General features: G+C 52.5%; 7 protein-coding genes across 7 annotated transcripts; 4 read left to right on the forward strand and 3 right to left on the reverse strand.

Annotated features, from left to right (window-relative positions):
* Nucleotides 1–1,244: 1,244 nt before the first annotated feature.
* LMH87_005909 (uncharacterized protein) lies at nucleotides 1,245–2,181 on the reverse strand (the record flags this gene model as incomplete). The annotated part of the gene is made up of 6 exons (XM_056203712.1): nucleotides 1,245–1,403; nucleotides 1,476–1,482; nucleotides 1,925–1,950; nucleotides 2,008–2,042; nucleotides 2,098–2,120; nucleotides 2,177–2,181. 6 exons carry the CDS (start codon nucleotides 2,179–2,181, stop codon nucleotides 1,245–1,247), a joined length of 255 nt encoding a protein of 84 aa, XP_056059141.1.
* Nucleotides 2,182–2,827: 646 nt separating this feature from the next.
* Nucleotides 2,828–3,913, reverse strand: LMH87_005910 (uncharacterized protein; the record flags this gene model as incomplete). Its single annotated transcript, XM_056203713.1, has 1 exon — nucleotides 2,828–3,913. One exon carries the CDS (start codon nucleotides 3,911–3,913, stop codon nucleotides 2,828–2,830), a length of 1,086 nt encoding a protein of 361 aa, XP_056059142.1.
* Nucleotides 3,914–4,786: 873 nt separating this feature from the next.
* On the forward strand, nucleotides 4,787–6,148 carry LMH87_005911 (uncharacterized protein; the record flags this gene model as incomplete). Its single annotated transcript, XM_056203714.1, has 2 exons — nucleotides 4,787–5,449; nucleotides 5,510–6,148. 2 exons carry the CDS (start codon nucleotides 4,787–4,789, stop codon nucleotides 6,146–6,148), a joined length of 1,302 nt encoding a protein of 433 aa, XP_056059143.1.
* A 156-nt stretch (nucleotides 6,149–6,304) lies between these two features.
* Nucleotides 6,305–7,950, reverse strand: LMH87_005912 (uncharacterized protein; the record flags this gene model as incomplete). The annotated part of the gene is made up of 4 exons (XM_056203716.1): nucleotides 6,305–6,487; nucleotides 6,552–7,123; nucleotides 7,208–7,268; nucleotides 7,936–7,950. 4 exons carry the CDS (start codon nucleotides 7,948–7,950, stop codon nucleotides 6,305–6,307), a joined length of 831 nt encoding a protein of 276 aa, XP_056059144.1.
* A 2,852-nt stretch (nucleotides 7,951–10,802) lies between these two features.
* LMH87_005913 (uncharacterized protein) lies at nucleotides 10,803–11,108 on the forward strand (the record flags this gene model as incomplete). Its single annotated transcript, XM_056203717.1, has 2 exons — nucleotides 10,803–10,896; nucleotides 10,963–11,108. 2 exons carry the CDS (start codon nucleotides 10,803–10,805, stop codon nucleotides 11,106–11,108), a joined length of 240 nt encoding a protein of 79 aa, XP_056059145.1.
* An 870-nt stretch (nucleotides 11,109–11,978) lies between these two features.
* Nucleotides 11,979–16,327, forward strand: LMH87_005914 (uncharacterized protein; the record flags this gene model as incomplete). Its single annotated transcript, XM_056203718.1, has 2 exons — nucleotides 11,979–12,410; nucleotides 14,771–16,327. The coding sequence occupies 2 exons, from the start codon at nucleotides 11,979–11,981 to the stop codon at nucleotides 16,325–16,327; spliced, it is 1,989 nt and encodes a 662-aa protein (XP_056059146.1).
* Nucleotides 16,328–17,689: 1,362 nt separating this feature from the next.
* Nucleotides 17,690–20,881, forward strand: LMH87_005915 (uncharacterized protein; the record flags this gene model as incomplete). The annotated part of the gene is made up of 7 exons (XM_056203719.1): nucleotides 17,690–17,859; nucleotides 17,914–18,265; nucleotides 18,328–18,592; nucleotides 18,640–19,797; nucleotides 19,854–20,709; nucleotides 20,803–20,815; nucleotides 20,867–20,881. 7 exons carry the CDS (start codon nucleotides 17,690–17,692, stop codon nucleotides 20,879–20,881), a joined length of 2,829 nt encoding a protein of 942 aa, XP_056059147.1.
* Nucleotides 20,882–24,494: the final 3,613 nt, after the last annotated feature.

A 24,494-nucleotide genomic window follows, 5' to 3' on the forward strand; every position in this document is an offset into this window, starting at 1 on the left:
GCAACACAGCATGAACTGCGCGACGTTTGATCAGTAGGAAAGCGAGGGGTTAAAGATCAAGCAAAAGTCGGTCAAATTTAATCTGATTGAGACAGATTTTCTTTTACTGTGTTGTGCTATGTCCATGTTTGATCTGCGTGTGCTGCCCATAGACAGCCGTCGGTGCAAACAGGCGATTGCCCGCACACTATGGGACGATCTCTAGCGCTCTGATTTGGTGATTGGAGATCCATAGAGGAACAATCGAACGCCACGCATTGTCCCTCACAAGTAGGTGAGAAAGGTCTCAAAGAGCTGGAAGATGATAGAATATGCTCTGCAGCTTTCACTGCACCCTCTTGACCCTGACCAGCCCGATTCAAGGTCGAATAGTGAGCAATCTCGTTCGAGCAACAGGGGGGTGGCTACGAGGCTGGTGGTCATCGCACGTGGGGCCTGTGTAGGCTGTGATGCATTTCACCACGAATTCGCGAACCTAGAGCATCCTGACCTTGAATGTTTTTGTCAGTTTTTTGCTTCACAATATATTTTCAACCCGCGTTTCTTAGGACTCACATATAGCCGTCTCTTATTAAAAAATAAAAAAAGAAGAAAAATAGAGCGCTTGCTATCTTCACTCGCGCTGGCGATAGCCTCTCAAGACGTTATACAACAGCCAGAGGCTCATCGACTTCTTGGTAGTACAACACTCCTTCAATAAACATGTGGCAGGTTGGCCGACACCTCACAAGTTTCTCCTGTTCTTAAGCAAATTCTCCGCGCCTAGCAGGAGGCACGGCAAAATCTCTCCGTACCATTCGCAGCACAAGCGAGCTTCTAGGCTTCTGCTGGTATCGACTGCGTGTTTTTTTCTTGGAGAGAAAAGGCCGTCTGACATGAGCACTCCTGACGAGCTTAGAGATTCTGAGTTGCTAAAGCTTCCCTACTGATGTTCATGTGCTGGCCAGATCTCTTTCTGCTTGGTGCTTTGGCGGGTTACCAGCAAAAAAAAGACGCTAGTGGTTGCTAGCTACTAGAGAGAGGGATACTACGCAAAAAAAGAATGAAAATAGAAAATAGAAAAAGAAGAAGAAGAAAAATAAAACAAATAAGAGAAATAAGAGAGATAGGGGAAGTAGTAAAAGTAGGAAAATAAGGAAAACAGAAAATATTCAATCTATTCACGGCGTCTCTTTTTGTCATGACTTGTCTCTCCACATAGCTACCTGTGGCTCGCCTTCGCCCGGGCTTCTCAGGTATACTCTTCAAGCTAGCATCTGGTATCTGGATGCTTTCTTCGTAGAAAAGAAATCTCGGAATTCTAGTTCTAGACTGCGGACTACTGGTCTGAAAGCATCACTGGCGACCAAGACACCCTCCTCAGCCAAGATGTCAAGTAATATGCTTGGGGTCATCATTATAGTCTGCTGTAACTATTAGGCATTCTGAAGAGGATCGTACGGAAAGATCAACTGGCTGAGCGAGAATGACACTACCTCAATTCTGGTTCAAGTAGTCCACGAACCCCAAATGATATATCGCTTGATTGCACGCGCAGGGTCTCACCCCTCCATCCAATTCGTGAATCAAGCACAAACAGTGTATGTTGGGCCTATTTGGCAAAGGAGAAGTCTCTACCGGCGGCAACGGGGTCGTAGGAATGACGGGCAAGATGTCATTATTCCGTTCTTCTTGCAAGTCGCGAGCAACTGCAGACACCTCCGGCGGCCGACCCGGTTCAACAGCACTGTTACATGCACACGGCTTTCCGACCTGCCGGCCATCGTGACCCTCTTCTGGGCAGATGCATCGGAGAGATTCCTTTGAAGCATCAAAGGTCGCGCCTGAGCCCGAGGTGGCAGTCTCGGCAGCAGTAGGGAATTGGACAGGTATCTGGGACACTTGCGCCGGACGGCAGTGGCATGGCCCTTTCTCCGTAACACACAGGCATTGTTTGATGGCCATGGCTGGCTGTGGACTAATCAGAGCCTGTCCGTAAATTTGAATGGTGAGCATAACAATACTCACCGGTGGAGTCTCTGGAATTGTTCCGCCGAAGACGGCTATCGTGAAAGTCAAGATGAGGTAGTTTGGGTGCATCGCGGCGGTTTCGCTTACATGATGGCAAAAGCCGACAAGTCCTATTTAGGAGGGTCAGCCACTTCCTTTATATAGTTCGCCTATTGCATTTTTTTACTCCATGGTCTCTTACGCCGTACCAGTAGCTGGTCCAACCCTGACCGAGACAGGGCCATCAAAAGTGCCATCACTGGCATGTAGTTAGCGTAAGAGCTTCCACCAACCAGCCACAACAGGGTCTTCGCATGCGGTTTTGGAACATTTTGGAGAGCGAAAATGTATGATTGCTCTGCTGAGCGACGGTTCATGTCCACATTCCGATTCTGCTGGCCATTGAGAAACGATGATACTCCAGGATGATGGCAATAGCTGTGCTGATGCCTGTGTCGATTATTAGTAGCTCAGTCGAAAATGTACCACATCGAGTCAAATTCGTTCAGCTTGTCATTTCGAAACCACTGCCTACAAGGTGGCGTGCTACTCGCCGTCGACATGAGTTGCATATGCTTGCCAGTCAAGCCTGCAATGCTTTGACTGACGAATATGGTATTGACAATTGTCAATCAGGATGTCCTCAGCTAAAAGTTAGGATGTCTCCCGTTTTATCGGGGGATCAGATCGTGGCGATTTGAACCAACTCTCGACTTCGACTTCACGTCGTGCAATAAGAGGAAGAAACGACCCAAGAAAATGGCATATATATGAAGATATAAAGGCTAGCAGTGCATCAATAACAGTGTGGTATCTCATTAATTTGCATACAAATATTCTAGCGGTGTTCCCCTCGCGTCTCATTGTGCGTAGCCAATTCTGCTGCGTAGCTCTGCCTCGGAGGCTGTCCTCCAACGCTACCCGTCGATGAGCTCGCGCTCATGCGGTTGTTCATGTCGCTACTTTGCAGGTTTTGGGACCAACGAGGGTCTGATGGAGTCATTGACGACCTCTGAGACTGCTGCAGTGCAGGGCTGGGCTGGGGCGAAGGAATGCCGCCGGAGTTCATATGCATGTAGTCGCCGGGGAGCTCGAGCACCATGGAGTGCTCCTTCGGGGGCGCAGGTGGTGCATGAAAGCTATGGACGTATTGCTGCGGGGAGTGCTGAGGTGGAGGCGGTGATTGAGGAGCGCCGTGCGACACAGCGTCTGGGCTGTAAAACGTCGAGGTGTGGCCCATCCTTGGCGATGCGAAGCTGCCTGTGGGCGAGAGCGGCGTGGAGCCCCTCGCCATGCCGTGTGCGTCGGGTAGATTGGACCGGTCGTTGGGGTTGACCGTCTTGAGCTTTCCATTCTCAAACATTGCTTGCAGGGCACCAGAATCCAGCAGCTCGGCCTTTTTGATGATGCGATCGACCATGTCCTTGCAGGCCTTTTGAAGCTCCGACTTTACAAAGCTCATCATGGCAATGTTGCATTTGATTTCGGCCTCTTGGCGCAGGTATAGGCCGTTCGAAGGGATCCCCAGGTTTTCCATGCCAAGCTCGCGCTGCTCTGGTGGCTCGACGCCCGGCTGGTTGCCGCCAATGCGGTACTTGTTGCGCAAGTCCACGCTTAAGGGCGCGTAGATGTGAGTTTGCAGGCCCCATGGCATGTCATGGAAACAGCCATTAAACGTAATCTGGCCGGACCCCATCTTGCCCATGCCGGGGATGAATTGCACTCTCTGTGTGATTTCGTACCAGGTGCTGTAGTATTCGTCGGCGGCGGCATTGCGAGGCGCGGAGATCGGCTTGTGACTGAGGACTAGCGGATTCAGCGCAATGACTTCGCTGTGCGATTGCAGAATATCAATCGCCAGTTGTCGGGGGATATAAGTCGGAATCGGTGTAACGACCGTGTAGGTCTCCTTCTTGCGCAGCATCGTCGGGGAAGCTATGCGCCGCGTAGAGCGCCGGTAGAGTCCACGTATTCGTCGGGTAGCAACTAGTCGCAGGCAGTTGTGTCGAGTGTCGTAATAGCCTTCCTGCACCGTCGATCTGTAGGATACAGAATCGTCGACTCTCGCAATTGTGGTTTCTGTCCTTGCGCAAAGGGATCCTAAAACGGTGTAGCTAATTCAGAAACAGTATCAGGGCACGAAGGAAGTGAAAATCTCTTTGTGCTGTTCTTGGTGAGACGGGGAGCCTCAGCCTTAAAACAGCCCGAGCGGTCCCAACATGCCCCTGCTAAGAAATGCGCCAACATTCACTGACTCTCAGGTATAACAACGTGGATCCAAAGAGCGCAGCACGGCAGTAACTAGTGGAAAGCTGGAGTCGAAGATAGCGCCCTTTTTGAGCCCTGTACTAGCCCAAGCCCACTGACACTCTGCTCCAATAATAGAAGGCGGCGGCGCAGCCAGCCAAGCAGCTGGGCTGTACTCAGCCCCTCTCAACAGAGAGCTGACAGGAGGGGGATAATCCAGAGCCACCGTCAATGCCTTAGACGTCTGAACGAGCCTGACGCCAATCAACAGTATATCCAATGCACCAATGGTGTGCTGGCCGTGATGGAGGGTCGCCGTCACCGATTATTCGCCAGCCTGCAGCCCCGAGGGTGCCGGGACACGCAATCGTAGCTGTGATGGCATGGCCGCATCATCAAGGTTTATAATGTGCGGAGGTCCTTGTGTTCTCCGCGCCCGCTTTCCAATTCCTTGTTATATTTACCTTGTGCCGCTAGATCCAAGACTTTTATCCAGACACACCATCATTGAATCAGCAAAGTAAAATAAGTCCTATTCATCCTGCCCAGAATGAAGCTGAGCACGGTTGCCCTCTCTCTTTGTGCCACTGGCGTCGCGGCCACCCCACACAAGTCTGCCCCGGCTCATGAGCGAGCCGGCGCAGGCGAAGCCCAGTGGTGGAAGAGCGTGGCCTCGTTGGAATCAGTCCCGGCCGCCATAACCGCAGTCGGCGAGGCCATTCAGCGCTCCACGGTGGATGCCGCCGTCAGCGCTACACAGCAGATTCGTGACAAGGCTCTCGAAGCGCTCAAGAGTCTTGACCATCCGCACCGTCCCCCCAAGCACGGCAAGGACCCCAAGCTCACCATCTACCAGACCCTGCAGGCGTTTGATGGCGCTAGCGAGTTCACCAAGTTGCTGGACGACTTTCCCAAGCTCATTGACACCCTGAACAGCACCGATAGCGAGCACACCCTCTTCGTGCCGCTCAACGGAGCCTTTGACAAAATTCCCGACAAGTTCAAGCATCCCAGCAAGGAAGCGTTGGGCAAGTTTCTTCACTACCATGTCGTCTCTGGCGCCAAGAAGGCCGTGAATGTCGTAACTAGCTACACTCTGGAAAGTGAGGCTCGGGAGGCTGGCCTGGGAGACGAGCACCAGCGCATCCGAGTCGGTGCTAGCTGGACGGGAGTCAAGCTCAATGGATATTCCAAAATCACAGCTGTGGACATTGTAGGAGCTCACACCTCATCGAAACGATACAACAACGAGAACTAACACCTTGTCTTCTAGAAAACTACCAATGGTGTAATTCACGTCATCAGCGACGTGCTTGTGCCGCCGCCGCCTGTTGGCCCAATCCTGACCTTCTTCCCGTCCTACTTCTCGACGCTGCTTCTGGCGTACGAAAAGACAGACTTCATCAAGTTCATCCACGGCCAACACATTGCAGGCTGCACCTTTTTCGCCCCGAGCAACGATGCCTTCAAGGGCTTGGGTGCCAAAGCTAACGCCTTCCTGTTCAACACCAAAAAGGGCGCCAAGTATCTTGACGCCATCCTCAAGTACACCATTGCTCCCAACGCGACTGTGTACAGCGATGCTTTTTACGATAAGAGGACCGACTCGGCCTCCAGCGAGGGACACCAAGACCACTATAGCCTAGATACATTCCTGCCCGGTGCGTCCATCGGTGTTGATATCGCCTCGGTTCTTGGGTTCCGTGTCATCAACGTCAACGGCTTCACTGGCGTCAAGTTCCACGACGCCATTGGCAGCAACGGCGTGGTCCATGTCGTGGACAAGATCATCTTCCCGCCGCACAACGGAAAGCATAGCCAGGCGACCGATATCAGCGTCGATGAGCTGAAGGAGAGGCTTCGCTCTTATGTTGTGGAAGAGTCCGAGGAGTATGCTCCGGAGGAGCTGTAGGTATGGCTCACGCAAAAAAATCGATTAGCTGGTATCACAGTGTAGCTACCCGATAATTCTTCTCCTCTCCATTAATAAATATTTTGCGTACTCTTTCAATCATCCTACTTGTGCACGTAAACGAATGTCTCGACCCTCCGGCTTAAGTTCTCATCCTTATCTTGTAGGACAGTCCTTTGCCGAAACTAAAATTTGGAGCAAAGCCCGCGATGAACCCAGCTCCATCGCGCATTTCTCTTCGAAAAGCCTGAAGGCGGAGATGAGACGAGATGGTGAGAAACGAAGACATGGAGCGCCCAGGATGGTAACAGCGTTCTGTGGTTTTGTTTTGGCACTTTTCTACCTAAATAGTTAGGATTGGATCTTTAGAAAAACAGAACCGAATGGTTATGTCAGCCCTCACGTTTTTCGAAACTGGTGCCTGATACACAAGTCGTCCTGTCAGCAGCTCTCGATGATTGCCTCCAAAAGCATTGCGCAGTAGATACACGGCGATATTGTTAGAATCTTCAATCGTTGCTCTTTCTTCTGGAAACCTGACATCAACATTGTTCCAGCGTTCAAGAAAGTCAAATCCAGAGCACAGTTTGCCTCCCTCTGGGGCTCGCTCTTCCACCAGGCAGTAGTCAGCGCCATTTGCAGCTTCATGTTCATCTCCCTGATAGTGCTCTCCGACTGGACTTCCAGCCATCTCACCACAAGATCCACCACCTCCATATTCGTGCAGTTGTGCAACATCAGTAGCCAAGATGAGGATGGATGTCAGCTCATCCTCTAGCCTACTGACAGTTATGACAGGTTTGGCGGTAAGGTACGATGGTGTGAGATTCTCGTCTTTGCTCATCGACCCGCCCATAAAGAACCTCTTGCCAAACTCCCACTGTGTATCACAGGACGATTTCCATCTGATGTCTTCAAAGACGCGGGTAGCTGCAAACCCCAAGCGCCTTCCGTTTCGTATGATGGCTTGCTCGTCTGGATGTTCTTGTCAGAGTCTTGCCATCTTTGCCTCAATCTCGCACGTTTGATCTTCGGAGAGAGCTACTGGCAAGCACGTACCGCCGGAGGTTCGCCGCCCAAGAACAACTCCAGAGTCGCCCGTGCCAGCTGTGTACAAAGGCTTGGTAGTGGGGTCAGCAAGGCACAAGAACCATGCTGTTCATTTACATGTAGCGTCTCTTCTCCTCGAAAGCGACGTCGTTGTTGGTTGTGTGGTCAACAAAATCGTTGATGATGGATTTGTCGATATCTACGAAAGGCTATTCGATAGTGTCCTTGATCGTTTCATCGCATCGTGTTGGAGCTTGTCCAGTCTACTTTCCACCGCATTCACGAGCTTCTTCTCAAGCTGGTCCGCTGCTTAATTGTGCCCATCAAAAATTGCAGCGGCAACCGACTTCTCTCCGTGCGGGAAAAAGGATGAGCACTATTGAAACGGCCTTCGCATGCACTATTGGAGGCCAGGCGCGCGCCATCGGCTCTTTCTACACTAGCAGTAGCCAGGGAGACGCAGTAAGCATCTTGTGAGAGCTTTCGGGTCACGTCGTCCTCAAGATCTTGTGAGCTAGAGGTCATTGTAGAACTGTTCGCGAATGTGGTCTTTAGAAAATGCCGTGGTAATACAGGCAGGAAAATATGTCCCGCCTATCTTGCGGTCTGTTCAGTATTCCTAGTATTACTGAAGTTCATCACGCGTCGCTCATTCGGCGGAAACTTTCGAGCTCTTCCATGGCCAAGCTAGGTGGTCGAGACTGCGTCGTATACAACAGTGCCTCCTTACACCGTACCGTGGTCTCTATCATAGTAGCCAAAAAGCAAGATAGAGGTTGAAGAGTGCCCCAATGCCACGATGGCGAATACTGTCCGTGCAGAGAAGCGTTGCCAGTACGTTAACGATGCTGGTGTGGATATGAATATCTACAGCACTGCTCTCCGCTCTTGAATTGACTCCCCCTCTGATTGACTGGTGACAAGGCAACTGACAAAGTCACGCGACGAACACGGCTTTGACTTCGGATAAAGCGACCCTCTCTACCGCAGCCTTTAGCCAACAGCCGAAAGCAGACATATCTTTTCGTCACAGTCACGGATCCCATTTGATGGGTTAGCATGGCCTTATGAAGTATAATTCCTGCCGAAGTACTCCGTAGGTGTTGCCGTGTCATGCATGCCATTAAGCAAGGACTGGACCCTCGCGACCTCAATCAGCTTGCTTGCGCCAGCGCGCCGCACGCACCCCTTTCCGGGGGGTTTGAGGCTGTGCCCTATAATCACCGCTGCATTACTGGGTATCTCTACCAGCACAAGGGCTCTCGATGAGAGGGGCCCGATCTGCCGGGGCTCATTTAAACACCGGATGAGCGTGCATGTGGCAAATTGGCAGGCGACGTCAGCCAAGCTGCCGTTGTTGGTGCCGAGTGGTTGTTGGCTGTCACCCAGCCAGCCGGTCTTGTGAGCAATTCTTTGTGACTGCAAGGATACATCTTTATCAAGCATGATTCCCGAACTGACTTGTTCTCTCAGTGGGGAATATCCTTTGATGGCGTCCTTGATATATAGCATACAAGTCTCTCGTCATACTCCCTAAAGCTCGGAGATCGACCGATGAGTGCAGCGAGATTAGCATTCTCTAGAACTTGTAGAAGAGTTCCAGAACAACTGGAGCACACGGAGTCTAACCGAGAGGAGTCGAGTCCACATGGCAAACGGTCTCCTGAATTAAACCTCCTCGTTAGGTGCTTCTCTACTCCGTAGACGGCACTTTAAAAAAAGAAGCAAGAAAGGAAAGAAGCCGAGCAATTGCAGGGACCAGGGGGCGGGCAGCGTGATCGTTGAATGTACCGGTACTGCGGAACTCCGCAGAGAGCTTGAGAGAGCCTTCATCTAACAAGAGCCAGGGGACGGCAATGGGACGACCTGGTTAACGGCACAGTAGGCATCACCCTGCACTTTATGACCAGGCACCAGAGAAACGGTAATGTGGCGGACAAGAAGAGAAACCAGCAGTGTCGATCCTATACAATGGGGACATTGGCGGACATGTCGCGATATTGCTGTGTATTTTGCTTAGAAAAGACATGGGATGGCTTGAGATGACCCCCATGCAGGCAATGAAATGAAGCCAGCGAAGAATAATTGTGGCGCATTGGAGTGAAAGCCGAATTCTTTCCGACCAGTACTGTCCCGGGGGCTTTTGACTGTTTTCTTTGTCCTGTTTAATAGAATCAAGACACGATTATTGCTTGGTGGCTGAGCGCTAGAAAATCAGTGAATCCACCCAACAGCGGGAGAGCTTCCGGACCATGGATTCCTGCGCTGGTAGTGTCAGTCCAAAAAGGGCTACGACGAGTGATCAATGGGAGCATGTGCCCGTCTGTTTTTGTTTCAAGGCGAGGCCGAAGTGCTGACTGCGAATGCGGCCTGCGCATCCTTACCCTGTTGTGCGATCCCAGGCGCCGCAACGCCAGCGTTGCATTATGGACTGGCTCGGCGCGCCGGTGGGATGGAGCTGAACATCCCTGGGATTCTGCACCTGTCGGTACATGAATGCACATGTCTTGGGCACAGACAATGCAGCCTCGCATGGTAAATCGCTGAAGAGAAGAGGAAATCAAGCATGTACCAATAGACATGTGCAGCAAAGGCCGCAGCTGTTCTACGGCGTAATCGGAGTGCAGGTGCCATATGTGGTCGACGCAGGAGGTGCACTGTATGCCAGGCGGTACGAGCTCCTCGTCGCATTATGCATGTATTATATAGCATTGACGCAAGGCAATGTAGTTTATGAGCAGCGCCTGCCAGGCATCACGTCGCTGAAGGATTTAACGTAACTGCACACCGAAAATGATTTGCCTATCTCAGAAGACAGCAAATATTATGACGTGTCTGATTGGGCTTCGAAAGTCCTCGGCATCTTAAACTCCTTCAATCAATGCGCACGTCGGTGACGACCAGAGCTCTTTTTGCTCTGTCGGGCGACCGACGAGACGAACCAGCAACATGAATCGTTCACAGGCTCCCCTCTTCCCCAGCTGGCCTCACTTCTTGTCCTGTTGCCTCTGGTCACCGCGTCCGCCCGCAATATGATAAAAATGGGACGACATGGGTAGAGGCATGGGTTGCGGTTCTGGCTGACCAGGGGTGGCTTTTTAGAAGTTGTGGACGACTTCTTGGCAGTACGGATACTGGTATCTTGTTTTAACGGGTGATTTGAGCGGGTGGTGCACACAGCCTCTCCTGCCAGTGCCGAAGAAATAGATTCCATGGAAGCTTCTATTTTAATACCTTGTCTCCGTGTGCGCTTGTGTGACTTTTAGTATTATCAGTACTATCACACTCACAACGGTGGCTTGCCGGACCGGCCCATGTGACTCTTGGCCATGTGGCGGACAAAGCCATCTGTCAATAGTGTACCATCTTGAAAAGCACAACGTTTTTTCCGTTGAAAAAAAAAGCAATTACTGACAATATTGGGTGAAAGCGCCCGTTTCTTCACAAATGACGCAATGTTGGTCCTTGTTGGTAGTTTGTTCAAGGCGTTGCAACCTGAAACAAATCACGGCAGATGGATGGACGCCAGCAGAAAAGGCGGCCAGAGTCGTACACCAATACGTAACCCCCGTATCACTATCCGTAGATGAGCATATCGTCCGCCATGTTGGACAAAGATGGCATCTATGATGTGCCGAGTTGCAGAGGCCAAAGACGCCAGAGGGAAAAGAGCAGAAAAAATAGCGTCGACCCGCTCCGTAAGCTAGTTGCCTCTTCTGGCCTTCCCCTATTACATCTCGACGTTCCTGAAACTTGGGTTAAAGCTTCTTTCTGCGCCGGCGCTATGCAGACGGCTCAAATTCAACGACCGCAGCCATCCCCTAACTTTGTTACCGACACTGCAGCTTCGAGAAGGATTCTCCCGCTGAAGGACGTCGTGCAACGCCAGCCGCGCCGAGCAAAGCTGTAGGAGAACCAGGGCCACAAGTGATCAGCAAAGCCACAGAATCCACACAATCTACGTGCGGAGCAGGTTGAACAGGAACAATGGTCCAAAGCGCACGTTTGGTCGTCTTTCTCTCTCAGGCTTCATCTCCACTAGCGCCGTCATTTCTCCACCCATCTCTTGCGCTCCAGTTGGTCGGCTTGCGTGAGCCTGTTTCTGTACTGGTAGGATGAGGCCCTGGGACGAATGGAGAGCCGTGGAGAGCTATGAGCAACTCGGCCGTGTCAGCGGACCAGCGACTAGCACTAGAATGGATGTCAATTGGCACTTTGCACTGGGGCCTGGCAGATTTGGAGGGGGCGAGCTTGTGGGCTTGAAGAGGACTATTCTCGGAGTCTTCATTGGGAGTGGCCAGGGGCGAGGGGCCAAGGCTACGGGCCAGTCATTCCATCTTGGTTATAGCTCCGTTGGATGTGTATGCGTTTGTAATAGTTTTTTCGAGCAACGTTGCGGTTGTGCCAGTCGTAGACTCCCTTGCTCTGTCGTTTTTCTTCTCTTCCTGTACCAGCGAAAGGAAATCGTCGAAAACAATCGCGTTTCAAAGACAGCATCGAAATCTAATCATCAGCTTGGGTTGCAAGGATCTCGGCGACTGCATCGATATTGGGCTAGCGGCTAGCCGTGTTTCTGTAGCAGCTTGGTGTTGGAGAGAAAGACGGAGAGAGCAGCTTGCAGAGTTGGAACTGCGTTTGCAGCGCAAACGCAACTGTCGCATCTGCAGTTTGTTCGTGCCGCTACCCATAATTTGCATCTAAACACTATCGGCGTGCGTTTTTCTGCAAGCAGACGGATCCAAATATCGAAACGAGACGCGAGACAAACTTGGGGGAAACAATGACCATGGCGACGACCGACGGCGAAAACACATTTCACGGCTTCGGAACGAGACCAGCGGGAACAGTCACGACAATCACGAGCGAGAGCAACTCCAGGCGCGCCGCCGGGCGCTCGAACCGACACTCCCTGCTGCCTTTTCGCCACGTGTCGAGCTCTTCCGAGGAAGATGGCGGGAACAGCAGCAACCATCGTCATAGCCGGCGCTTCCACCAGGGCCTCAAGCTTCTCGATCTGACGGCCAAGACACGCGTGCAGAGCAGCGGCAGCGAACGGCGAGACAATCACCACCATCAACACCATGTCCGGAGCCAGGCATCGCAGGGCTCTGGCAGCGGCACCGATGCGCCGTCGCCGTCTGGCTCGACAACGTCGTTTCCAGCCATGACAAAGGAAGAGTTCGAGGCACTGCCGCCGACCATACGAAGAAAGGTAAGTCGGCCTGTGATATTTTATTTTGCTTTGTCTTTGGGACGGTTTTTCTTTTTCCCGCCAGAAACGACAACCAGAACTTTCTTTTCTTTTTTCGGGTGTTCGTTTGATGCTCTTCCCGCCGAGTGGCAAAACAAGCTGTGTTGAAGACGAAGAAAACCCAGACATGAGACGAAAAGAAACAAGAAAAAGAGAGAAAAAAAGCAAAGTAATTTGCAACTTGTTTCAAAAATCTGCAGAGTACTCTGATTCTAGCTTGCAAGCTTGGAGCTGGCCCCGCGGGCAAAACACACAGACGCACACCTCACGGATGCCATGTCTCTCCCAACGTGACGCTAGCTGCCACTGCTGAAGCCAGACGGTGGGCACCGACAAGAGCGCTGAGTGTGATGCAGCGTTCACGCGTTCAATTATGGTGTCGAGAGCGCAGCAAGAAAGGGCATCGGAGAATAAAAAGCAAAAGAGCCACATTCCTTGCCCACGGAATTATTTCGTGATTTTTTCTTCTTCGACAAGCGAGTGCTGAGGGAAGAAGAAAGTCGTGAGCTGGATGTATTCTACAGCGTCATCTTTCTTCTCTGGCTTTCTTTACGTTTTTTACAGAGCAGACGGCGGGGGTCAATGTACGCAAGGACTCTTGTCTGCAGCTCCTCAATCACTCACTGCGGCTTTTTCCCAATGGGTGATGATGGATGGATGGTAGGGGTGCGCGTGTGGTATTGGACAGGGTTGTCCGTCGCGGGGGTCTCATTCCAGCCCGAGTGGCACGAACATGGCTATCGCGACTTTGGGCAATTGACTTTGCGAGTGTTGTCCAAGTTGATGCATTTTTCTCCAAAAAGCTTATTGAGTGCTGCTACACAAGGGAGCAAGGTCTGGCAATATGCCGAAGCACATACCGGCACATCTCAGCCCAAGTCCAGTCCATTACCCCCCGGGCAACTTGTATCCATTCCTTTTGCCTTGCTGCGTTAATCAAGTCCCTGTTGTCACTTTTTGTCCAGCCTCGTGAGCACTACCGGTACATTGCAGCACGAGTGTGGCTGACGATGGGCAAAAGCCCAGCGCAACTATGCCGCCGCCACGACGTGGAAAAAGAAACGGCAAGCAACAGCGCATGACGAGGCAATCAGTAGTTGCTTTTTTGCTTCTTTTACTATGGGCATGGTGCTACTAGTACTACCCAGCCTCGCGTGTATGCCGTGCTGCCATGAGATGGCGCACCGGGTGCAGAGGTCTGTGATACTGCAGCGTTCTCTTCCAGTATTTCCCCGGGACCCTAGTGGCAGAGAGACAAATGGCCAAGCGACATGATGCAGGAAGCCCTGCACGGCGTCGTATCGTGGTCTCGGACATGTACACAGTACTTGTACCCATGCTGTAGCCTTGCCTCACTACGATGCGCTCTTTTTTTTTTTTTCCTTCCACAGCTGTTTCTGCCCCAGTTGCCACATCATGGGACACGTTCGCGTATCGATGCCCATTCCGGGAAGAGGCATGCGGTCGCATCCATTACGGTGGAGAGGAGTGGTGTTTCCTTTTTCTTGCGGCGCTACTCCAGAGAGTCCATGCAGTGCTGGGATACTTGGAAGTTGGTGGATGGGGGGGCCTATCGAAGCACCAACCTTGGCTTACTCTGTCCTCGTGCATGTGCAGCTCTTTTCGGGAGAGAAACAAAATCAGCAATCCAGTAGTTGCTGGTACAGGCACTTGGTGCCGGGTTTATTTTATTTTCCGACTGCAGCTGCAATGCAATGTGCTTGCTCGACAGGGTCGCATCGACACTAAATAGGCTGCATGCTGTTACCCACCTGCTGGGCGCTAGCCACAGGGGCCGGGAACCTTGGCGCCCACTGTGCTGTACCTGGAGCTGGGTACCTCGAGTCCCTGGGGCTCCCTGCAGTTAGTGGCGCGGTCAGTAAAACGTGCGCTAGAACAGGCCCGTTTGTACCCCGTCACCGGTACCCATCCCACCACAGTGCTGTACTGTCAGGTACCTTCAGGCCCTTGCACCCCCGCTATCCCTCCCATCACCGCCTTTCCAGGTGCCCTGCAAGGCTTCACAATGCCTCCGATGCCCGTCTCTTTCGTTCCTGCGTTGAGACACACCATTCCTCTTGCAGCTTGTCAGCTCTGTTTTATATTGCTAGACACGCACGCCTGTCCGTCTACTTATATCACTTTATCCCTGCCCTCTTTTTCTCCGACCGTCCCTTGTTGTTGTCGTCTTTCCCCGGGGGTTCGCTGTCTCTCTTCTTCCTTCTGTCAGGGCAGCTGCGCGAAAGACCAAACGTGCGAGAGCAACATTAAAGGAATACCATTTACTGACAATTGGCCCTTTTTTCCTGGCCTCCCAACAGTACTTTTCCACTCTCGAGCGTCTTCGTTTCGCCCAGGACCCGGAGCCCGAAGACTCGGACACTACTCCGTCCGTTTCCCTCGACAATCTCCCCAAGCTCCATCCTAATATTAACCCTGCCGCGACTACCACCACAACCACCAGTCCCTCGGCCGCCGCAACCTCGACAGGCAGATCACTCCAAGACAAGCATCAGCCTGTTCGTCTCACTGTCCTCTCCAAGCTGCCCTCCGAGTCTATCCCCCTCGCCTCTTCGCCCCAGCGTCCCAGATCCGCCCTGATTCGCCTGCACTCCAGCCCGGCCTCTGACCGACACACCACCAGCAAGCTCGGCCTGGGCATCATACATAAATCCGACGACTACCATCTCTCCTCTCGACACAGCGTCATTCTGGATGCCACCGACGAGGCCCTGATCAAGCGCGGAAAACGACACGCCCACCTCACTGCCCGTCAATCCCACGGCCACTTATACCGCACCGCCTCCTTCGACCACCTCTCCCCCAGGATGCATTCACACACCGTCGACGCCGCCTGGATGGACGGTCGCCTTAAGGAGACGGAAGACTCGTTATATGACAGCTTCCGTTGGCTGGAGGACGACGCCGACCTCGATCTACGCCTTGACCTCGACGACTACCACCTCGGCCTTCGCCAAGACGTCGTCAACCGCAAGAGCCGCTCTGCTTCGATCCGCCGCAAGCTCTCCATTTCTTCCAAAGTCACATTCGGCCGTGCTTCGTCTACGTTGAGCCGTCCTACCACAAAGGACGCTTCTACCCCTTTTGGCGGCTCAGTGCTGTCGCTGCAAACCCCCTCTGGCCATGGCCACGTCCGCAGACGCTCTCGAGCTCTATCCCTCATGTCTGCCAAACAGCCGCCGCCCGAGGTCACCGGTGCTGCCTCTTCCCCGCCTCCGCCGGCAATGGATCCTGCCGCTCACTATCAAGATCCCGAAGCCCGTATGAAGCTTCGCGTCTACCTCGCCTCGCCTCACAAGTTTGACGAAGCCGTCGAGTTTGGCTTCCCTTCTACCGAACAACCCAATAGCCCAACCAGTCCACCCAAGCGTGTCGATTCGTTGCCACGTAACACGGATCGTGGCGCCGGCCTCCGTATGCAGACCCTCGTCGAGGACAAGCGATGCTCGCTCTACAGCGACGAGACCACCGCAACCGAGTCTGACTCACCTCGTACCCCTGACACGCTGGAGAAGCCCTCGGAGCCGTTCCCCGTTGCCGCTGCCGCAGACCAAGACGAAGACCGCGAACCCCCGAAGGTCGACTATGCGCAGGCCCATGCGTACTCGAGGGAAATGACCCTGCGCATGACCTTGACTCGACCGGACCTTCGCGCCAACGAGGATCAGATGTACGGTTGGCAAAAGAACCGCGCAACCACATCGGACGGCCTCAGCTCGCCGCTCGGTCCCAGAACGGAAGACGAGATCAAAAAGGACAGCATTGAACGGGAGCTGGCCGCCATTGACCAGGAGAACATGCTGTACCCAGAGCAGAGCTCGATGAAGCGCTTCTGGAATCGTGTTCGCCGCACATGATTTGATCATTTACGCAATCACGCATGCAACACACTTTTGCTCGAATCTTGAACCCATTTTCACTCACGGCATTTTGCTCAACACACACACATGGCATGACCACCCCATTCTTATCATGCAACTGGAAAGCTGTCTTTTTCTTTGCACTTTTAGCGTGTTGTACTTGGAGAGGAAGCGTTTCGGTTTTTTTAACAGCTTTATTCCCCTTTCTTTTTCTTTCATACTTCTGTCATCATTTTCATTGTTCTTTACACTCATTTAACTACATTGGGCCGGTACACGTCTTCTTTTATCCTGATATGCTGCACTGCGGTTGATGACATTGATGGCCTTGGGGGTTCTTTATTGTTGAGAAAATTGGTTTCGCTTTCTTGTTTTATACCCACTACCGTACATTTTTTTTATCATAATCTTGTCTTCTTTTTGGCGCAGAGTCCATGAAGAGTAATACAAATACATTCTTTTGAAAGCACGCACAAACATGGTTGTTAGTGATATTGTGAGGAACATGATGACATTGTGAAAGACCTCTGGACGGAAAGGGATCTGAACCCTCGGGGGCCCTCGTTCTGCGTCAAAGAAGTAATAGATAATTCGTTCGTTCGTTGGATACCGGACTATGCGTATATGATACTTCCGATGAAGGCCTCGGGAACTAAGTACTTTATTTGCTGCTTCCCATATGTGTGCGCTTTGTTGTGTCCAAGATGTTGATGTCCCTCCATGGTGAGATGGTGTACCCTGTCTGTTCGACTAGACATGAAGCATGTTGCACCATAGTGAATCGGTTAAGCACAGCGTCTCTAGCCAAAGTACTGTTCATGCAACTCATTGTGCTACAAGGTTATACTCAGCCTCGGGTATTTTTCTTGTTTGTGGCTCTTTGGTATTTCATCTGCTGTCGCTATATTTGGGTCGCCCTATTTTCAACTGTGCAGCGAACGCTGCTTCTGGCCAGGCACACATCACAGCGACAGAACGAGACTGACAACATATGCGTACCAGCAAACATGTATGATCACACAAATTAAAAGGCACCCCATGCGAACCATAAATACTACTTGAATTAGCGGCGCTGGCCCTCGTTGTTGAAGTCAAGTCAACCATAGGGTAGGTCTACTGTGAGTGGGCCGTGGTTTTGCCGGGGCTTAGCTGCACGCGCACAACCGACGGTCGCACACAACAAGCTCTCATCAACTGCGCAGCCGTCCCAACGTGAGGCATTGTTTCATCATTTGAACAAAAAAGCAGATCTTCCCATGTCATAACTATAAACAAGATCTTCATATACGATTAATTGGAGCCAAAAGGAGGATGCGGGAGACCTGGCAAGCCGTCCTTTGAGTTCGCGACTAGTCTCCGATGACGACGGCGGAAAAGATGCCCATGATGCTGGACACCGCCATGCCCGTCGGCCTTGGCGGCGTGGACGACCTCTTTGGTGATGAGGTTCCCCTTTCCTTACCGCCGAAGACGCAAGGTCGATATCTTCATCAAAGGCTCGATGAGCTACGAAACCGCGGCTGCTGCCAGTGCGTCCTTGCTCTCCACCCTTGGATGGCGCATACCAACTGACGCTTTAACAGAACAGTCGCGTGGTCTAGAGCAGGTACCATTGCATCTATCACCTCCGATGGCCTGGGCTTGGAGCTGCGCATGCTTCGGGCGCACCCATCAAATGGCACTTGGGGGCTGAGTGAACCCACCACGACGGACCTCGTGAAAGGCACAGTCGCCAACCCTCTTGTGCATCTGGAATGGAGTCCCACCACGGCGCCCGATCTTGCCGTATTTGACTCTGTAGGGCGTGCCTCGATTATCAACTTTCCAGTCTCACTAAACAGCCCCTACGCCAATCGCAAGTGGGATGCCGATGCTGTTGATGATATGAACGCCGTCGTTGGATGCCACTGGCTACCGGTGGCGCCTGTTCCGCAGGTAAGTCAGAAACTATCGAATGGAATTGCGACGGAATGGGGTGTCTAACAGCTAGCTTCAAGAAACCATTCAATGTCCTATATGGGCCTGCTGTCAAGCCATCCAAGCCGAACAGCTTGTATCAATACGAAAACTCCTTTGTACACGCAATGGGCCCCCACCACCCGCATACAGCGAAAAGCGCTTTGTTTTGCGTTACCATGGGTGGATTGCTAAAGATGTACTGGAGTCAAAACAATGGTAAAATGGAAGAGACGACGATGGAGCTAGAGAGCATCTGCTCCTCAGATGAGCTAGTGACACATGCGTCACTCGCTACGGACAAAAGTGAGTTGGTGTCTCTCCTCATTCGGTAACATTGCTAACCCAGAAAGAATACCTCATCATTGTTCTCACGACAGCGACCAAGAAACTCAAAGTCATCAAGCTGGAAATTCAGTGGGCTGGTCCCGGTGCAGTGCAAGAGAAGACGCAGCTTTCCCAAACAGCGCGCCTGAACCCTTCACTCGTGGAAGATCATCTCGCCAGTATTGACTGGCTTCAGATGGTTGACGAGCCATCATTACCCGAATTCACATCTCTACAAGCTCTAGCTTCCATTGTTGACAATGCTGGGAAAGCCGGGCCTGCGCTCATTATTGGCGCTCGTGCCCGCTCATCCGGTGTTGGTGGCTTCGAGATGACGCAGACAATTATAGATCGCTGGGAGTGTGTCGAGCATAAACCATCAGTACAGACAGCCTTTGAGCAAATCGGAAGTCGTCGTAACAGCGTTTCCACCGTGCAAGAGCTACCTGTTTCGATGCGACTGAAGCGGCTGGACCCAGTCACAATTAACAAGACTGTGATTGGCATGCAAGTCTCTCAGTTTGGCAAAGTGCTGGTTCTCATAATGTCAGATGGATCAGTCGAACACAGGGACCGCTTCACGTTTGAAGAGCTCTATACGACTATGGACGAATCGAGAATCATGAACCTCAAGCAGGCTGGCTGGACCTTCAGTGAAGAGGGACCATGCTACCAAGCTGCCCTGTCGCCTACGCAATGCTCCATGATTCAGACCGGCGATGACGGCAAACTGAAGTGGAGCAAGCTGACGCATGCACAAGGCGATATTGGAGAAAGTAACAACGACAGTATATATGGTGCTAGCGTGGCTGCCCTTACCATTGCTGCTGCGGGTTGCGTTTATACGTCTAGCAGTTGTGATGATGTACTGGCCATTGCGCACCCACTGGCGGAGAAGAAGCGATTTACGCAAGACTGGATCCAAGAATTAATAAGGATACTGAAGATCCAAGTCGACTACTCGCAGGAAATTCACCACGAGTCTCTGATGCGTAACACCGCACTCTATACTTGCATGAGTATCATGAGCAGTCTTGGCTATAGAGGAGAGAATGCGGCCCGATCTTTCCAGAGCAAGTTTGCCAACATCTGCCTGAATGTGCGCATCATTGTCATCACTACCACGCTGGCAAGCAACACGCCACTACAAGCCAGAGACAAAATGTCACCTCTGGATGAGCCAGGCAAGTTCTCTCGTGTAAAAATATGTACCCTGCACACTTCTCTAACCGGATGACAGAGGTGGTGGAAGCCTTGGCCGGAGAGCTCAAGTGGTCTCTGGATCTGCTTGCCTGGATCCTCGATTGCCTCTTTGAGCTCATGAGCAACGACAAATTTATGGACAGCCTCAACAACAAGTTCTCCAGTGCCCTGGAGTACCTGGCCGAGCGCAACGATGTGGCGCTGCACCTGCTCCTGAGCTCGGGCACGCGCAGCTTCCTGTCAGCGCTGTGCCGGCGGATCGCGCACCTGGACGGCATCAGCGGGCGTGCCGTCGACTTTTACCGGCAGCAGGCGGCCGAGGCGGAGCAGTCCGGGGTAGCGCGGCTGCCGAGCGGGCAGCTGCAGCAGGCGTACCAGCGGATGCAACAGGTGACGAGCGCGGGGCTGGTGCCCGTCGCGGCGTTTGAGAAGATGCTCAACACGCTGGGCCACGACATCAAGCAGGCGTACGCCGTCTACTTGCCGGCGATGCTCAAGCAGAACAGCGGTGGGCACCCGCCGCCGCAGGGCAAGCAGATTGACATGCTCATCAAGCAGTCGCAGTCGCAGATGGAGGTGATTATGCTGCTCTCGCGCGCCGTGCCGCCGGCGTTTGTGCCGCTGGTAAAAAAGTTTTTTGGCGAAGACCTGAGGGGGATGCGCACGCAGACGGACCCGGCGCAGCTCTTCTTTGCGGACTTTGCGGCGCTGGGTGTGCAGGACGACAAGAGCAGCCTCGCGGCGCGGGTTGCGAGGGGCGGCGCCTACTATGATGTGTTTAAACGCGTGGAGCTGAGGCCCGGCGGCAGCGCGCAGGCGTTGAAGCCGTGGCGACGGTGCGTGCGGTGCCCGGCGGTCATGGAGGACGTCTCGCCGAACAGGCCAGGCGTTACGTACGTGGTGGCGCAGCAGAGAAAGTGCTCCTGTGGCGGCAGCTGGGGATTGCTTGCAAAGGACAAGCTGGTGCTTTGATGAGGTGGAAGTAGGAATGGAGATGGTGTAAGTGCTACGGAGATTTGGGTTTAGGTTGGCGTTGTGTTGACTGGATAGAATCAATTTGTCTAAATAGCATATTGTTATAAGCATCCACGGAGTTGAGCCATTGTAATGGGTACTGCAAGATCGCGTTGTTGGCTATAGTTGAGCATGGCTGCGTTACTTGTTTGAAGCGACTCGAGGACTTTTCCTCATATGTAGCACGTTTACTTTAACTTGAGCTGTTCTTCCCGCGCTCCTTGAATGCTGCAATGATAGGAGGCAGGCTAGAGGTGTCCGAGCCGAGAGGTTTATCAAATGCGAGGCTCGTCAAATGCGAGGCCCATCAAACGCGAGGCTCAAATGGACAGATGGCCAAGCCGTGGAGAAAGTCGACAAGTACAGAACAGGGAAGTTGTGATTGACAGTAAAAGATTACTGGTATAGTGGCGTTGACAACATATTCATGTGTGTCTCACAATTATCGGACGCGAAGTGACTTGAGCGGGTTAGAGGCACACGACTCTGGTATGCCAGACCTGCGCAAGTCATGGATCGAAATTGGTTCAGAGCACGCAGATGGAGAGACAAGACAGCAACGAAGCTTGTATGGGAAATGGGACGCCATTCTTTGAGATGGCGGGCTCTTGATTGACGCTCTTTTTTGTTTGCCTCTTTTGCTATGAATTGAAGAAATACGAGAAAGGACGATAATATGGCTACCAGCTGTCTAAATCAGGTAGAGGCGGGAGGACAAGGCGCGAGCGGGTGAGGGTCGTGCGAGGCCATCGTACGACTGCGGCTGCTGCTATTAATACCAAAGTCTAAATCCTTGGCTACACGAGAAAGTAAAAAGGGAATTGAGCCCTGACCACCAGCATCATTACGAGGTACTGGTAAGAGCCAGATGTCTACAGGCTTGCGGGTGGCAGGGGCAGAGACCCTGCTAAAGGACAGCAATGATGGAACAACGTGTGTAGTGAGTTGAGGAATGTAGAGCACGTGGCCATGTTGCTGCCGAAAAACTACACCTTTTTACTACAGTGTGAATTTTTCTCTCTGAGTTGATGCAGTGAGTCAGCCGAGAGGCAGGTTTTGACTTTTACCGACGCGTATGTGAGACGTGCAGAGGAGCGTGTCTGCGACAAGGAGCTCAGGAGAAGAGATGGAACGCTGCAAAAGACGGCGATGAAGAAACCTGGCAGAAAACCACGGCCACCAGGAAAACAGGGAAAATGCTCAGTATGCCCCTGAAGCGGTGAGTCGGAAGAACAAGATTATTCTCCGTGGCAAATTACTCTTTGGATGAGATGGTGTGCAAGTGAACATGGGCATGGGTTGCTAGCGGCGAACCTGGCAGGGGACGACGGCACATGGCGGCTTCTGGTCAGAGCAACTCGGCGAACATGGTTCGTGCAATTTTACGGGCGCATCGAAAAGAAGCATGGGCAGCCGTGTGGTTGCACAGCCTCGATCGATGTAATGAACTGCCTGGCCTGGTCTGGTCTGGCCTTGCACAAGTCGAAGTCGGCTCCGTGTGTCCGATATACGAGGGCCACCTACGCGATGTGCATTCTGCATAATAAACTGACGATGGCTTTAAGAACATGTTTTCGACGTCACAAACGGGAAACACCAAACACCGTTTGAGACGGATCCTGAAGCAGAAACACCACCGGATCGAAAGGCGAAAAAAGAAGACGGTAGTTTGAGATGTGTTTGCGCGGTGAGATGGTGTCGTGTCTCCGATTGACATGATGCGACAAGGAGCGAAACATGCAGGAGACGTGGGAAACATGCAAAACAAAACTGCACGTTTTACAAGCGCTGCGAGACAAAACACAAGACAAACGCCCAGATGAGATGGCGCAATGCAGTCTTTTTTAAATGACGTTTCTTTCCTTTTTTTTTTTTGTTTTTTTTTTGTTTGGCCGGAAGCTAGCCTTGAGTGACCGAATGCAGGGCGGCGTCACTGACGAAATGGCGCACGTTTTTTCTTTGATAACGGGGTTAAAAATAAAAGCCAGGAAAAAGCAAAAGGAGGCAGATTGGGCAGAAGAGGGACAGCTGCTAGTTGCTAGCGTACCGGGGAATTAAGACATGGGAAATTTGGCCTCATTAAAAGAATAGACAGGTCCAGCCGAGGGCAGCAGAGCAGGGAGAGAGATAATTGGCAGGGCAGCAACTACCGAGTCCTGATAAGCGGTCATGAGATCCGACAATGGCGTCGTGGATGTGAATGGCTTCCAGCGACTGCGCACCTGCAGATCACTGTATGCCAATCAATTGGGATCTGTCGTCGAGTCGTGGGAAGCGTGACTTTGCAATGGACTGTGGTACACGGATCAAGGGTACTGTGCGACGCTGATTGGCGCAGGCCGTAAGCGCCGGACGGCATCACAACATAGTGGCTACCTGAAAGGGCGGAGAGAGAGATGCAGCTGACTACAGGTGTATGAGCGAATGAGGATAATCCCGAAAAGCTTGGTTTTTTTTTCTCGGCCGCAGCGGCGATGGAGGAGGCTGTGCTGATGACTTTATTCCAATTGTCGCTCCCGACGGCTGCTCCCTGGAAGGGGTGGGATTGGCGGGTGGAGAAGGAAGTTATAGTGGTCTCCATCGTCAGTGAAGCGACTGGACGGCCGGAGCAAGCTACTGGTACATCAGACCCCCTGGCGGGTTGTTTGATTAGGCCGTGGGGGGGGGGGGGGGGGCAAGGGAAAGGAACTAGCCGATAGATGACATGAGGGACAGAAATCTACCAGTAAGGTACCTGGGTATCAAGCTGGAAAAGGATACTGGTAAAGCTTGTCTTGAGGCGGACTTGGGAGAGCACCGTAAGCGCCTGTGGCAAGTTGTGCAGGTGTCGTGAATAACGCAGCGGCGTGACAGGTGCAAGAAACTGTACCGTTTCGCGTAAAATGCTGCGTACCAAGACAAGGCACACGTACGGATAAAACATGTCGGTATCTTTTTCAGCAAATCACTGGCAAAAGATACACGTGCAGCCACATGCCTCCCTCCTAGATATGTACCAGTAGTACCTAGTGAGTCCGCCGCCCGGGCAGCCACCAACAGGTCGACCCACCAATGTTCAATCAGGGGTGCATGCTGGCTGCATGTTCCTACAGGTACAGGCTACACGAGCCTCCGAGTATCAGTACCAATACCCACGAGCATCGTCATCAACGTTACCAGTGATTTGTACGGCGCTTACGGATACTCTTTTTCAACACCTGGAGGCTTCCTCTATCAGTACTGCTAAAAGTCTACCTAGTATTGGCAGCGCCCTGATCAATTTGGCCGCAATAGAACCGCTGGCCCTGGTGTTCCTTTTAGTGGACTGGTACCTGAAGACGGGCCCATCCAAATCGCTACGGTGGGCTTTCGTTCCTGGTTTTAGTGGCTTTTCGGCCCTGAGCTAAGCCCAATCCAGCCGCCGGGCTAGCCTGTGAACCCCTGCCAGAAGCCAGCCACCCCTGAGCGTCGTCCAGGTCAAAGGTGAGCCACCACGGCACCAGCTTGGCCGCTGGCCCGCCTGCCCACCACAGGCTGCAATGCTGCATCGCCAAATGGACCGTCGACTGGTACGCCGCCTCACGCCCCCTTTTTTTTCGTTCTGCTTCGTCTTCTTTGCTTCCCACAGCCTCGTCGTCGACCGCCAAGCAAGCCAACCACTGGCTGTCCATCCATATCCGTCTCA

The sequence above is a fragment of the Akanthomyces muscarius genome, chromosome 1 (assembly GCF_028009165.1).
Source record: "Akanthomyces muscarius strain Ve6 chromosome 1, whole genome shotgun sequence".
NCBI lineage: Eukaryota > Fungi > Ascomycota > Sordariomycetes > Hypocreales > Cordycipitaceae > Akanthomyces > Akanthomyces muscarius.